Source organism: Sus scrofa, chromosome 16 (genome assembly GCF_000003025.6).
Source record: "Sus scrofa isolate TJ Tabasco breed Duroc chromosome 16, Sscrofa11.1, whole genome shotgun sequence".
Lineage (NCBI taxonomy): Eukaryota > Metazoa > Chordata > Mammalia > Artiodactyla > Suidae > Sus > Sus scrofa.
Window position 1 is genome coordinate 21,426,350 of NC_010458.4, and position 16,399 is coordinate 21,442,748.

The following is a 16,399-nucleotide window of genomic DNA, read 5'->3' on the forward strand; positions in this document are numbered from 1 at the left end:
TGTCTTCTGAAACAAAGAACAAGTCTCCCTTTATACAACAAACAAAGACAACTATCATGTCTCCTGAGTCTTCACTTTGCCAGTATGGACCACTCAGATTTTGAAAATTTGTGGTAACTATGACCAGACTTTTTGCATCTTTTGCCTTCTCATTCTGTAGGAGGTTATTTTGCCTAAAAAGACTACAGAAAAATTAAAGCAGAATAAAATTAATGTCATACTATCCAAAATAGCATAATTTTAAAGCAATCAAAATATCTTTATAGGAATAAAGTTATTCATGTATTCAAAAAACTGAGCACCTGGATCTACCTTAGGAAAGAAACAGATCTTGGACATGAAGCAGTTTATTACTAATGACTTTTTGGAAAAGGTCTGACAAAATTGCCACCACATTGTAAATAAACTCTAGTTTAAAAAAAAAAAAAATATATATATATATATATGTATATATAAAGAAAAGGTCTGACAGGATACCTAGCATGTACATCTGAAACTACTTTCTGTAAAAATATATCCTATGTCATTTTTCCACTATTCTTTGGTCTTTAACCAATTATTCTAAATCAATAATATTCTTAGGATATTTCACCATTAATCTTTAGGCTACAGCAATTTAGTAAGTACTGTACTTACTCTTCTTCGATTTTCACCTTCTTCTTGCCGTTGCCTTTTTCTCTTCTCTAGAGACAGAAAAGTGGTCTCAAATTTGGTTTAACATGGTTTAATTACATGTAGAGTAACTGAAGTAAAGGTATCAGCTATGACCAATTTCCTTTAAATTACTACAAAGTCAAAGGTAATAGGTTATTATCGGAAGGAACCAGAGAGGTCACCTAACTCCATAAAGAATATCTTCTCTACTGCTGTTGGAGATGGCCTTTTAGGCTCTATCTACATAGTTTTATTGAGGAAGAAGTACTTCTCCATGGTGACTTAAAATTTGTTTCTCTGTAACTTATCTTTTTCTCTATGTCTTATCTTCTAAATTAAGTTCATATTTCTTTCTACTTAAAAGTCTTTTTCATTACTCTCTTCTGACTATATAACCACTGGTTTTTTTGTTTTTTTGTTTTTTCTGTAAGGTATGCCCTTACAGACTTATCATTCTGGCTATCCTTCTCTAAATTCCTTCTGACTTCTCAGTCTTACTCTTGAAAATCTAACCCAGGACTGGATACTCCAGATGAAGTCTAATTAATGCAAAAAGCGGTAGAACTATAACATTCATTAGACACCACCTTCCTGTGAAGCATGTGAAGGCCATAGTAGCTTATCTTAGAGTCATAACACATTCTGCCTGACATTCAAATAAGATCACACGAAAAACCCCAGACCCAAGTAGGGAGAATGTCTAAGAACCAATGTCCCAAAAACTCAAGTGTTGTTGTTCTCCCCCCCCCATTCTACCATCCACTCTAACATCAGGAAATTTGATATATTCACTTTTGAGATTAGGTTCTAGTAGAGTCCCATGTATTCTAACAGGTTGTTAACAATCAGCACATTCTAAAAACTAGCCTTGGTTTGAATGATTTCCTATACAGCATTAAAGCCATTCTTTAATGAGTTTTATAATTATATTTAACTTGGCAAATTTATTTCAAGGCAAACAGGAAAATGATTCCAACACCAAACAAGGGTATTATTTAGTTGCAGACATATTAATAATCTCTGCTGCGCAATTTCTTAAGAACAGATGAAACAATCATTTATGTTTTCAAATTATTTTTGCTATGCTTTATGTAGAATTTTAGCTAAAACACATTAGTTTGTAATTTCTAAGATTAAAAACTACAAATTATACAAACATTAATTTTGTACTTGGAGTCTTAGCACTTTCACTTCATTTATTTTAAAAGACAAATCTTACCTCGTCTGATTAATTCTTTTCCTTCATCAACTAAGTCTGATGTCATATCATTATCTCCCATGAACTGCTGGAAACCAAGTAGATTCAAACAACGAGTTCCCAAGCTAGTAAAAGTAGATTTTCAAAAAGATAAGCATATTTCACACTGTAAATATTGAGACAAATTGTTCTTTAAGTACTTTCACCCTAAAGAAGACTATGTTTTATTGCTAGTTATCATGTCAGGTTACACAGAGCTACATTTGCCTTTCTTTAAGAAGTACTTCCTTCTCTTTCTAAGACGCTTAAATGCCCAGTACTCCATTGACCATGGTATATGCACTGTACTCAGATTTCTTACAGATCAAATTGTTAGGCCATTAGCATACTTTCAGAAGATTATTATACCAGGATGCTAAACAATGTCTATAATACAAAAGCAATTTATTCTTTTCTTATATTCAAATAGCAATTCTTTTTTTTTTTCTTTTTATGGCTGCACTTGCGGGATATGTAAGTTCCCAGGCTAGGGATCAGAGCTACAGCTGAGATCTATACCATACAGCAACACTGGATCTGAGATGCATGTATGACATAGCCTGCAGCAATGCCACACCCTTAACCCACTGAGGGAGGCCAGGGACTGAAGCCACATCCTCACGAGCCTACATCAGGTACTTAACCTGCTGGGCCACAATGGGAACACCTCAAACAGCAATTTTAATACTGAAAATACAAAAACACAGTATTTACAAGTGTAGAATATTGTGGTTTACAAAGTCTTAATTATGCAAATTGATTTTCATATTCTATTTTTTAATCCTGATAACTAGTCAATTCTATTCAAATAAATGTTATTATAAACTCAGAACTGATTACTATATCTTCTCTTGGGGCTCTCATTTTGCATCTAATTTGGTATTTACTTTAAACTTCATTGTTGTGCAGGATGGGAATACTCACAAAATATGACACATGAGGGAAGGATTAATATTTGCTAAACTCCTTTTATGCATCAGACAATTTACAGATACTCTCTTATTTAATTCTTACTATAATTCTAAGAGATAAATATCACTTTACAGATAAGGAAACAGAGGCTGGGGAATGAAATATTTTGCTAAAGATCAATTAATAAATTTTAGAGCTGAGAATTTCAGTCCAAGAAAAAACAAAGACAAGTTCTTTCCATTACCTCAGTTTTCAAACTTTTTCACTGATGTACTTGTACAGAAGCCTAAATACCACACGTGGAGCAAGATGGAGAGAGGAAGAAGGAGAGAGAAGGCAGAGAAGGAGTGTGCTGCGTGTATATACACACAAGTGCATTATGTGTGTTAGGAGGAAGGGAAGACAATGAAACAACTTTTAAAAAGTGAAGATTTCCCATTTTACATTAGTGATATGAAAAAATCTGGCTAGTTCATAAAGTATCTGCTTGTTTGAATACATAAAGAATGTTTGGTATGACCTACCAGTGAGTAAAACTGGGGTTTCAGGTGGGTGGTCATGCTAATTCTGTGACTTTAAATATTCCCTTACCATTTTCATATCGTGCGAAAATACGAGACTCCAGGATATGAAGTCCCAACTAGATTACTGTCTCTGGGAAGGTCTTAGACGTTTCTAAAGTGTCAGAAAACAGCTTTACACTCTCCAGGCAGTTACACATGAATATTAGCTCTGGGTATGGCTGTGTGGCTAGTTATATGGGAATTAGACTAATTATGGATGCATTTCAAAGGAAAATTGACCTATAAAGTCAAGTTACCACTGAAATGTCAATGAGGCATTGCTCTGCATACTCCTATAACAGAATACCTATCTTTATAGTTTGAAAATTGAAAAATATGATCTTTTTTCCCCTTAATGACAAATTGGCACTCAAAGTTTATCTTAACTATAAAACAACATTTTTAAGGAATTATTTTTAAGTTTAACAATTTTCCTTTTTGACATAATCCTTATATCTGTTTAAGATTTTATAATTGCCAAGCCACTATCCCACCCATCTATTCCTTGATCCATATAACAACCTAATAAGATAAGAAGAAATGCTAATCTTACCAATGTAACTACTAACCTAAGAAGACATGATTTACACATCACAAGGTCTTAATGTTCCAACTGCAGTTTATAAACTTTTAAAATGAGTAAGCATATAATAAAAATTTAGTTTTAGACATTCAAAGGATGACTGGTCTCTTTCCTTTAATACATCATTTTCATAGTATAAGCATCTGTCTTTTCTACCTTATGGGAAAAAAACTGAAAATATTAGATTTTTTCATCAGTTCGTATTAACAGTTTTATTTTAAATTATAATCCTTTAGCTCCTTTACTTATGAAAAGGTAAAATATAGATGTTTCTAAAAAATCAGTAGAGAATTTATCTTGAACAAGATTTGTCTGTTTACTCAATACTCTACTGTTAGAACACATATATTATTTATGATAACTCTATAATGGTATTGGAAGATTTAAATGAAAAGCGGTTGGATAAAACTTACTATCAGTAAAGTTTTCATTAAGTGGCACTTTTGGTGTGTCATGGAGCACTTAAGCAGCAATGAGGGTGGTAGGCAGACTGCAAGAGGAAGGCACCTGACATGCGGAAGTAGGGAAGACAGGGTGTGAGAAGCCAAGCACCCTTGTCCTTTAACTCCTTTTAAGTTTTACCTCCGCCAAGATTCTACCACCTTTTTGGATTCTATAAAAAAAGCGGCCCTGGAGTTCCTGTGTGGGGCAGTGGTTAACAAATCCAACTAGGAACCATGAGGTTGAGGGTTCGATCCCTGCCCTTGCTCAGTGGGTTAACGATTCGGCATTGCCGTGAGCTGTGGTGTAGGTCACGGACACGGCTCAGATCCCGCATTGCTGTGGCTCTGGCATAGGCTGGTGGCTACAGCTCCGATTAGACCCCCTAGCTTGGGAACCTCCATGTGCCGTGGAAGCGGCCCAAGAAATGGCAAAAAGACAAAAAAAAAAAAAAAAAAAAAAAAAAAAAGACAAAAAAGAGCAGCCCTGTACTGCCTAAATACAACTGCTCCTCACCTGACCTTTGTGCTGGCTATGATCTGAAGCATCTAGAAACCCCAAAATGACTGTGGGGAAAACCCTAAGACCAATTTATGTTACCAGATAGAAAACGGGCATGGGGTGTTTTATAAGCTACATTGTCAGCCAGTATCAAAGGCCAAGACTTAGAGTTAACATTTTGTAACTAATCCTATCACTTTGTGACTAACAAAATACTTGTAATAGAATAGCTCTCTCTCTCTTTTTCTTGAAAATGTCTTCAGAGGGAGAACCTAACCCAATCACTCAAGCAATCCCTTTAAACTATCCCTGGCATCCCCAAATTTACAATAAAACAAACAACAAAAACTCAACCAGTGATTTAAAAGAGCTTTAAGGAGAAAAGACATCCAAATCAGACTAAGAGTATGTGGAAAAATAAATGACGTTAAGTTTCTTACCTAAAATAAGTAGCAATGCAGAGAATTACCACCAACATAGGATAATATATATAGAACCCATCTGCAATAAAGGATAAAACTTTCATGGAACCCATAATCTGAGGAACAAGAAAAATTAAGTTAAATTAGTACAGTTCTATATCTTTCTTTTTTTTTCATCATTAGACAATTTGCTCATAACCATTTATATCAATGAATTTGTAGTTTTCAAAAAAGAAATGAGGAGTTCTCTTATGGCATAGCAGATTAAGGATCCAGCGATGTCACTGCAGTGGCTTTGGTCACTGCTGTGGGTTAGGTTTGATCCCTGACCCAAGAATTTCCCACATGCCACAGGTAGAGCAAAAAAAAAAAAAAAAAAAAAAAAAGTAAAAAAGTAGAAATAAAGCACTAAATAGACTAATTTTTAACTTCTCATCACAAGAAATTATAACTGTGAAAGGATGAATGTTAACTAAACTCATCGTGGTAATCACTTTACAATACATACCTTATGTTGTAAACCTTAAACTCATACGTTATATGTCTATTTTACATAGGGCCTCACCCATGGCATATGGAAGATCCCAGGCTAGGAGTCAAATAGGATCTGTGGCAACTGGTCTACGCCACAGCCACAGCAATGTCAGATCCAAGCCGGGTCTGCAACCTACACCACAGCTCATAGCAACACCAGATCTTTAACGCACTGAGCAAAGCCAGGGATTGAACCTGCAACCTCATGGTTACTAGCTGGATTCTTTTCCACTGAGCCATGACGGGAACTCCTGTCTGTTATATCTTAATTTGCTTATTTACTAAGATTGTCTCCTAAAGAAAATTAATATTTTATAAATATTACTGAAAATCATCAAATGCACTAAGACCATAAACATAAAAGTGAACACTATTATAAGTCAGGTCTATTTATAATGCTCAGCTGGACAATCTGTGTGAATCAAAAAGTAATTTTTTTATAATAAAAGAATGCAAAATCATTTCTATCTAGTCATTAGTAATTATACATGTCTTTAAAAAGTAAGTTTTAATGATTTTTAAAAAGATTCTAAAAATTCTACAGAACTCTTCTCTAGCACTAAAAAAAATTTCACAATAATAGCAGCCCATATAGTAATGAATCTGAAGTCTTTTCTTTCTGACCAAACTTACAGACGTATAAGCAGTTGGCTGTGTATTCTTGTGAGAGATGGATGAATCCATATGGGTCAGTCCCAAGAAATTAAGACATAAAGGAGGAGTCAAACGGCAAAATAACCTGCAATAAGCATTTATAAATGCAATATGTAAAAAATAAAGCAGCAGAATATATTTTATATTATGTTGAAATACATTAAGAACATTTCAGATCATTGTAACTATTATTCTCATCTATATATACTTTGAATCCTTCATGTGAACTACACTTACTTACTTGGGAGACATTATGCAAATTCTATTAATCACATCCTCTTTAAAGATAAGATGCTTCAGTTATCAATTCCTCTTGAAGCTATTAAAACCTAACATGACGGACTTAACAATATGAACAAATAATAGATTGTGCAACCTAGCCCAAGCTGGAGCCATTTCTCTAAACTATTGATAAATCTTTTGGCAAAAAGTTATTCTTTTGGTGTTCTTAGTCCTCTACAATTCAGTTCAAGGCCACTGAATCTCAGAACACTTTCCAGGTCTGACTTAGCCTCTAATTCCTCAAATGTTCCTATTATGACTAACCTATTTATTGACGCTCTAATTGGTAAGTCCAGGCTCACTGTCTTTCTTTCTTTCCTATTCTAGCATACCTATTTTAACCTTAAACTTCGAGCAAGATTTAGCTAGCAATCAATAAGCATCTAATTAATACTTAAAACTAGTCAATTAGATCACAGATATGTAACTCAGGTGTTAGTGAAAGACCTATAAACAAGAAAATAGGAGTTCCCGCTGTGGCTCAGTGGAAACGAATCTGACGAGCATCCATGAGGACACAGGTTTGATCCCTGGCCTCACTCAGTGGGTTAAGGATCCAGCAACCATGAGCTGGATCACAGATGCAGCTTGGATCTGGCATTGCTGTAGTTGTGGGGTAGGCCGGCAGCAACAGCTCCGATTCGACCCCTAGGCTGGGAACCTCCATATGCTGCAGGTGAGGCCCTAAAAAGACAAGTAAATAGATAAATTTTTTTAAAAAAAGAAAATAAAGGAGAGCTCTATAAAAACACATGCAATAGAGACATTTTCATTGAGTCTAAATACAATTTACTCACATGCCACTGAAAAGAAGGCTGTAAGCATCAGTCTGGTGATGTGAAGCCAAGTAATAATAGTTAAATACACGAATCCTGAACACAGTAGAATAAACACAGATGCTCAGGAAGAAGATGGAAAGGAAGCAAGCAATCTAAAACGACAAAATAAAACAAAAAACTCATTTAAGACTAACAGACTTAGCATTTGATACACCATCACAAGCATTATCCTTTAATTCACGCTAACATTTATTGACATAAAATTTAAACATGGTTTAACAGTTTTGTTAATCATCTAAGAAAATGAAATTACCAAAAAAAAAAAAAAAAAAAAAAAGCTACGTCTCAATCAGTCCCACATCTTATTTACATGTTTCAGATCTACCTCCTGAAGTGAGCCTGTTCTCCCACTCCCTTGGCAACTCTTCATGTGGAAGAGTTAAGTAGCTTCACTGGCATAAAGAGGATAAAAGTATTCTCATAAAAATATTGTGCACTATTTTGCACTTTTTCATCTCTCCTCAAAAACAGTTCTTGGTTTTTATTGTCTGGGTAAAATGATGAAGCTCATTTCTGGAAATCTGAATAATAAGTGGGAAACTTCACTGCTTTCATTATTACTGAATAAATATATGAAGAAAAGATACAATAGTTAAAGATTACACTATAAACTGACATATATTTATGACAGATACAAAATAAACTGACCTCTATATAAATATAGTTGTATGTTTTTTCAGCCAGCTGTATGAAGACTGCAAAGAGGGATAAGACAGGTGTCGTGCTAAAGAATGTGCACTCTGACCACACGACAATCACGGAGAAGATGGACAATACCACAGCAAGTATCCTATAAAACCACGGTCGCAAAAGACATTCCCAGTACCACTCTGAAAGATGAAAGAAAAAAATGATTAGGAAAACCGTAAAGGAGTAAACAGTGCATTTACAGTGTCTCAAAATACCTCCATACAAGATATGTAATTGCAAAGAGAGGAACAGTGGAGGAACCAGACAGACAGCATCCTAAAAGTGATCACCAGTAATGGGACAAACTGTTATCGGGGCCTTCCGATATGATGCTCTGACAAGAACGTAACATCACTGCTGAGGCATTCCTGCCAAAAATACAGAACCCACACCTGATCATGAGGAAACATCAAACTCAAATTCAGGGACATTCAATAAAAAACTGGCCTGTACTCTCCAAAAACATCAATGTTATAAAACAAATGGAGATTTGGAAATTGTCACAGATTTAAAAAGACTAAGGAGATGTGACAACTAAATGCAATGCATGATCTGGGATTTTTCTGCAAAGAATATTTTTGAGACAATTAACAAAATCTTAACAAAATCTTTAGATAATCATACTGTATCAATGCTAATTTCTTTATTTTGATCATTGTACTTGGTTGTGTATGAAAATATCTTTATTTTTAGATAATACACACTGAAACATTGTGAGGTAATGAAGTACCATATCTGGATTCAACTTTAAAAAGATTAAGGAAAAAAATACATATAGAAAGATAAAGCAAATGACTTAAAGTAAGATGTTAACACTTAAAGAATCCGAGTACAAGGCATATGGGAATTCTTTGTACAATTCAGGAAACTTTTTTTTTTAATTTTTGGGGCCACACCTGTGGCATATGGAAGTTTCCAGGTTAGGGGTTGAATTGGAGCTGCAACTGCCAGCATACGGCACAGCCACAGCAACGCGGGATCCGAGCAGCGTCTGCAACTACACCACAGTTCATGGCAATGCCAGATTCCCGACCCACTGAGTGAGGCCAGGGATTGAACCTTCATTCTCATGGATACTAGTCAGGTACGTTACTGCTGAGCCACAAGGAGAACACTTTAGACAACTTTTTGTTAAGTCTCACTTTAGGCAGAAAAAAAAAAAAAAAAGTTTTAAAAAAGAAAGCTCACCAAATTGAAAAGGCTATATATTTCACTTCATTTGTTGAAGAGCTGAGCTCCTAGCTCACTCTGCGTCTTTTCAACCCTTACTCACAAGATAATTCCTGGTGATTTCAATACCCACATAGGCGATCCTCCTTCTAACACCCTGATCTTTCACTTCTTTGATCTCCCCTCCTTCAATGAGTCTGTCCTCAAACCTACCTCAACTACTCATCCTATCATCTCATTACAGCATTCCTATCTCCAAGCAATACCTTTATCGAATATTCCAACTCCACTAACTTACCCTGCACAAACAATCCATTTTTTCTACCACCTTTTTCTTGCCACTAAACACCCTGATGTCCTTATTGCTTTCTTCACCCAGCTCAGATTCCACAGTCTTCGAGGATAATCACTCTCCAATATCCTAATTCCTTTGCCCTCTCTCATTTCCTTGTACTTGCTAAGCTAAACCACACTCTGGTTGGATCTAACTCCTTGGCTACCCTGAGCCTGCATCTATGGAGTTCCACACTGTAGGACTAAGACACAAAACTTTACTGATTTGTCTCACTTTAAATTCTTTTTTTTTTTTTTTTTTTTTTTTTTTTTTTAGGGCCACATCTGCAGCATATGGAAGTTCCCAGGCTAGAAGTTGAATCGGAGTCACAGCTGCTGGCCCACCCCACAGCCACAGCAACTCAGGATCCAAGCTGCATCTGTGACCTACACCACAGCTTGCGGCAATGCCAGATCCTTAACCCACTGAGCAAGGCTAGGGATCAAACCCACATTCTCTTGGATATTAGTTGGGTTCATTACCACTGAGCTGCAATGAAAACCCCGTCACTTTAAATTCTTAATCACTTAGCTTCAAGTAGACCCAGAGCACTGCAAGGCTAGCCTACTGTAATTCACCATTCTTCTCCCATGCCTACTCTCCTAAGCAACTATTTTGCACCTTCTTTCCTCAAATCTTCAAAATCTCTTGTCCTATACTCAGTCTCAGCATTTCACTGAGAAACTAGAAGCTGAAAGAAGGGAACTTCCCTGAGGGCCCACGACTACATCATTTCACCTGTTCAGGTACATCTGTGCCTTACCTCCGAAGCTAAGGCCATTCTCCTCACTATTCACTATTTCCCATTTCGTTTCTCTTATATACGAACATTTTCCCAGCCACTTTCTTCAGTCTCACCCAATTTCCTCAAAGGTATCATTTGCAAATTACGTGCAATACTTTCTCTCAACCCCACCATCCTCCTTCAGCTACTCCCTTTTTCCTCTATTCCCTTTCATAAGGAAACCATTTTGAGTGTCGTCTCTTCTGTCTGTAACTGCTCTCCTTCTTAATTTCTTTCAAACTTCAATCAGGCTTTTTTCCCCTTCTTCCCACCTCACTTCTCTGAAATCCAATGGTCAAATCTTAATATCCAGGATAATTTACGTCTCTGTAACATTTGAGAAGGTACTTTATAGGCCTTTTCCTGAAAACACTTCACTGTCCTGGTTGTCCTCAGATCTCACTGGCCACTCCTTCTTTAGTCTTTCTCTTGGTTCCTCCACATCACCGTCATGTCTAGGAGTTCCCGCTGTGGCACAATGGGATCAGTGGCATCTCTGGAGTGCTGGGACAGAGAGTCAATCCCTGGCCCAACCCAATGGGTTAAGGATCTAGTGCTGCTGCAGCTGCGGAGTAGGCTGCAACTGCTGCTCAGATCTGATCCGTGGCCCGGGAATTCCATATGCCACAGGATGGCCGGCCAGGGGGACCCTCCCATCTAAATTCTGGAGTGCCTCAGGCTTGGTCCTCAGATTTTCTCTCTTCTCTGTCCTATCACTTCTTCACTGACTTTATCCTGATCCTGGTCCACTTATACACTGATGATACTCTGTATTTGCAGAGCAGAATTCTTCCCCAATATCTATAACCAACCACCTATTCAGCACTGTGTTTACCTTTATGTGTATATTGCCTGTTTTTCTCTCTCCACAAGGGCAGGATTTTGCCTTTTTTGTTCAGTGATATATATCAAGCACCCAATACACAGCATATATATGCTCAAATACTTGCTGAGTAAATGAAAACAAGTATCACATCATTCCTTTATTTAATTAAAAAAGATCTTCACTGAAGAAGTTTTCTGAGATATCTGTTATGGCCAGTATGTCCTCATACTCAAGACCAAACATGAACAAGAGAATCAAGTGAACAGTTAACAGTTCATTGTCCTGGTTGTCCTCCTATCTCACTTCCAACACTGACACTGTGACACTTTGGTATTTTCATTAAGTTCCTCACACTAAATTTGATAACATTTATATAATCATAAAGGAGAATAAAATAATTATGACTTTTGAATGTAGGTTTTATAAACAGACTAATAAATGTAAATAATCAAAGAGAAAGTCTTAGGAGAACATTTTAGGAGCATGTCAAGACTAAAGAAGAGATCCAAGACTGATATAAAATTGCTTAAAATTCTAATTGTTTTAAGTACATATTACATTTACAAAATATGCTTGATATATCACATATAATTTTCATAGAATTTTGGTTATCTGTGACGTAACAATGGAAGCTGATAGGTTATATGTTATATGATAAGTAAAATAGTTTTTTTTAATGGGGGAAGAAGTTCATCAGATACATAACATTATCACATGATATAAACAAATAACACAAATATAATTTGACTTTCCATTGTTGAAAATATATACTTTCCTTCAGAAAAATGATCAGTATTAAACTTTGAAATGTATATCAAATTACATACCAACTGTAGGATTATAAAGATATTGAATAAATCTATTTTCTGGCTCTGGTGATTGAAAGGTATGAACAAACTGACAAGTAGCACTAGTTTCATTTTTTGCAACATCTTCTAGATAAAACGCTTGTTCCAAAAGAATTTGCCATTGTACTTGAGTTCGACGATGTCTCTGAACTGAATAAATCACCTAAAAAAAAGAGAAGAGGAGGTATACTTGTCAGCATTCTGATGCAATGGTGATTCAACTCCCCACAAAGGAGCAAGTATGGGTCACAGAAATGAGGAAGTGCTAGAGCATTTACTGGGTATGGCCAAGGATGTTAATATTCTATAATATATGTAACAGTTATGCTCAGTGAATAGTTCTCCTTCCCAAGACGTCCACAGTACCCCTGTGGAAAAACACAAAGTTAAAACACTTCAAAGAAGAATATGAGGACAGGGTCAAAGAAAGTTCCTGATACACATTTACTTAAAATTCTTTTTTTGTGAGGAGTAATTATAGATCTTACTAAAACCATCCCAAAGGTTAAAAGGCTACAATTAATAAAGTTACCTGTTTATGTAGTTTTACCAGACTTTTTTCACTTGGATAGGTATTACGCTTTTCATCAAAATCTTCATAATCATCCATGTTCCTACCCATTTTTTCCTGATACTCTACAGGGCACTAAAAGGGAAAATTAGGCTTTTAGAAATTTTATTTGCAAAAATATAAGCAAATTTATTTTTATTAAAAGTCTTTCATTCTTGGACATTTCTAATTTTCTCACAAACATCTTCCAGATCTGGAGTCATCTGCTCCAGTATTAGTCATTTAATACCTATAGGAACCTGGGTGAGTTAGTTAACCTCCCTGAATAGGTCTCAAAAGGTAGAAAATGTAAGAGAAATGATTAGAGAGAATTGTTGCCAAGACTATCATCTTAGCCAAAAGGAACACTAGCCAGTAATCAATATAACAGACTTAAAATGACGAAAAGAACTGGACAGCCACAGGCAAATAAATGAAATTATACCACTATTGCACACTATACACACAAATCAACTCAAAATGGATTAAAGACTTGAATGTAAGACCTGAAACCATAAAACTTCTGGAGGAAAACACAGGCAGTTCACTCTTTGACACTGGTCTTAGCAATATCATTCTAAATATGTCTCCTCAAGCAAAGAGAACAAAAGCAAAAACACACAAATGTGATTATATAGATCAATCTAAAAAGTTTCTGCACAGCAAAGGAAACCATCAATAAAATGAAGAGACAACCTACCAAATGAAAGTATATTTGTAAAGGAAATATCTAATAAAAGGTTAATATCCAAAATATATAAAGAACTCATATAACTCAACAACAAACAACCTGATTGAAAAATGGGTACAGGAACCAAACAGTTATTTTCCTAAGAAGACATACAGATGGCCAACAAGTACTAATTATTAGAGAAGTGCAAATCAAAACCACAATGAGCTATCACCTCACATCATCAGAAGTGCTATCATCCAAATGACAAGAAACAACAAGTGTTGGCAAAGATGCAAAGAAAAGGGAACCATCACACACTGCTGGTGGGAATGTAAACTGGTGCAGCCACTATGACAGACAGTATGGAGAGTCTTCAAAAAATTAAGAACAGAACTACCATATGATCCAGCTATCCCAACTCTGGGTATTTATCCAAAGAGTATGAAAACATGAATCCTAAAAGACATCTGCACCCCCTACCCCATGTTCACTGCAGCAATATTTACAATAGCCAAGACAGGGAAAAAACCTAATTGCCCATCAACAGATGAATGGATAAAAAAGACATTATACCTATCTCTCTCTCTCTAGATACATACCCATCTATCCATACACACATACACACACACACACACACACACACACACACACAATGGAATACTACTCAGCTATTAAAAAAAAAAGATAAAATCTTGCCGTTTGAGACAACATGAATGGACTTTGAGGGTATTATGTTCAGTGAAAAAAGCAGGATAAAGACAAATGCCATATGATTTTAACTCATATATGCAATATATATAAATATAAAAAACTAATAAACAAATGAAAACAAGATAAATGAAGAAAGCAAACCAAACAAAAACAAACATGTAGACAGAGAGAATAGAGTAGTAGTAAGGAGTAGAGTTAAATGGGTGAAGGGGATCAACTGCATGGTGACTGATGGAAAATAAATTTTTCGTAGTGAGGATGGTGTGGGGTATAGAGAGGCAGAAATATAATGTTGTACACACAAAACTTATATAATGCTATAAATCAACGTTATCTCAGATAAAAAATACTTATGTACAAGTATTTAAAAAGAAATTAAATCAGGGAGTTCCCGTTGTAGCACAGTGGAAACGAATCTGACTAGGAACCATGAGGTTGCGGGTTCGATCCCTGGCCTTGCTCAGTGGGTTAGGGATCTGGCGTTGCTATGGCTGTGGCATAGGCTGGCAGCTGTAGCTCCGATTAGACCCCTAACCTGGGAACCTCCATGTGCCACAGGTACGACCCTAAAAGGATCAAAGTCAAAAAAAATAATAATAAAATAATAAAAAGAAAAAGAAATTAAATTAAATACAGGAAAAATAGCAGTTCAGTGGTTCTGTAGTCATACAGAAGACAACTGGGGAACTCATTTCTGGAATAATCATTTTTGGAAGCATATGAATAACCTTAATTCAATATTAATGCATCAAAACCTTAATTGTATGGTTTCTTATTAAATATCTGCATTAAACATCTTATAATGTCATTCATTTTATGAAATATGTACTATAGTATAAAATAACATGTACAAAGCTAATCAAAAGTGATTATTGAGCACCTAGTTTGTTTTCTTACAGGAGATATGCCTTTAATGAGCACATTTAATGACACTTACAAACTATAAAGGTCCATCTCTATCATCGTGTCATGACAATCATAATACATTATTTAACATAACCTCTATAGCCAAATTTCAAAGGAAAATACTGCCAATAAATAGTGTTAAACTATAATGGCAAAAGAACAAATTCTATGTACAAATTACTATTCATTTATGGTTAATATTTTCATGAAAATGGAAGGGAGTTGAAGACTCAACCATAGGCTGTTCTCATACTTTTTTGACGCTTTTATAATATTATATAAATTTCTACTTCAAAAGGAAAGAGATGAGAATATTTAATTACCTTTTTAAGTATTGTGTCAACACATTTTCTCAGTGGGTGGTTATACTTGATGCTCTCATTTACTTTACGAACCTCCTATAAAAACAGCAAGATAAATAAAATTATTTCTATTTCTACAGATTAGATGTTTCAAATGAGGATGCTCTAGTACTATATATAGTCCAACAGTTTCAACCCAAATTACTTACATAGCATAAACATAAAGTTCCGTTCACTGAATAAAAGTTCTTAAGAACACAAAGAAAAACACAAAGTTATAGATTAGCTATATCTACATGGTTCCACTTTTTATAATTTTCTAGATTTACTGCCTTATCTTTTGATTACTTGGTCCACAAAGATGAATAAGCATTGTAAAAAGTCACGAAAGATAAGGCAAACTTTGCAATCCTAAAAGAACTGGAATGTGTTCTTCTACCTTGCTCACCAAGCTCAATTATCTCATTACCTAAAATACAAAGAAACCAGAGAAAGCAGAACAAGCTAAAAATGTCACAAAGCACCTGCCCCTTTCCAATGGGAGGTTACCCGACAGTAGTCAAAACCAATGATTCATTCCACATTTTTAAAATTAAGAGTACACTATACATCAGCACCATGCTCGGTATAAAGTCACCTCTACCCATACTGGAGAGTAGGGTGGGAAGACATGCTGTGATAAGTCTTCCACTATGGTGTGGTGATGAGGTGATTAAATAAACAATTTAATGAGTATGAAAGGCATAGAGGGGCTAGGGAGGGGAATGTTTAGAACCATTAGTTACCAAAGAATCACAATATTCTATAATCCTATTGAAATTTTTAAAAAGTTGTAATCCGTGTTCTAGGCAGAAGAAATAGCATGTTTAGGTTGAGCGGCAAGAGCAAACCAACCAGGATATTAAAAAGAACAGTCTGATTGCAGGGCAGAGAATGGCCTTAAGTGATGTAAAACTCGAAGAAGAGAAACCATCTGGCGTACA

The 16,399-nt window shown here is 35.5% G+C and overlaps 1 protein-coding gene across 11 annotated transcripts in view; it reads right to left on the reverse strand.

Annotated features, from left to right (window-relative positions):
• The window catches only part of LMBRD2 (LMBR1 domain containing 2), a 60,609-nt gene that overhangs the window by 23,982 nt on the left and 20,228 nt on the right, over nucleotides 1-16,399 (reverse strand). For 10 of the 11 annotated variants that reach the window (XM_021076992.1, XM_013990625.2, XM_013990628.2 and 7 more), the window contains 9 exons: nucleotides 15,438-15,512; nucleotides 12,807-12,920; nucleotides 12,254-12,437; nucleotides 8,271-8,452; nucleotides 7,581-7,714; nucleotides 6,481-6,586; nucleotides 5,332-5,429; nucleotides 1,874-1,977; nucleotides 637-683 (listed from right to left, as the gene is read on the reverse strand). In XM_021076992.1, the coding sequence (XP_020932651.1) occupies nucleotides 637-683; nucleotides 1,874-1,977; nucleotides 5,332-5,429; nucleotides 6,481-6,586; nucleotides 7,581-7,714; nucleotides 8,271-8,452; nucleotides 12,254-12,437; nucleotides 12,807-12,920; nucleotides 15,438-15,512 (1,044 nt within the window). Of the gene's footprint in view, nucleotides 1-636; nucleotides 786-1,873; nucleotides 1,978-5,331; nucleotides 5,430-6,480; nucleotides 6,587-7,580; nucleotides 7,715-8,270; nucleotides 8,453-12,253; nucleotides 12,438-12,806; nucleotides 12,921-15,437; nucleotides 15,513-16,399 lie in introns of all 11 variants that reach the window. The other variant, XR_002339768.1, reaches the window with a different exon arrangement.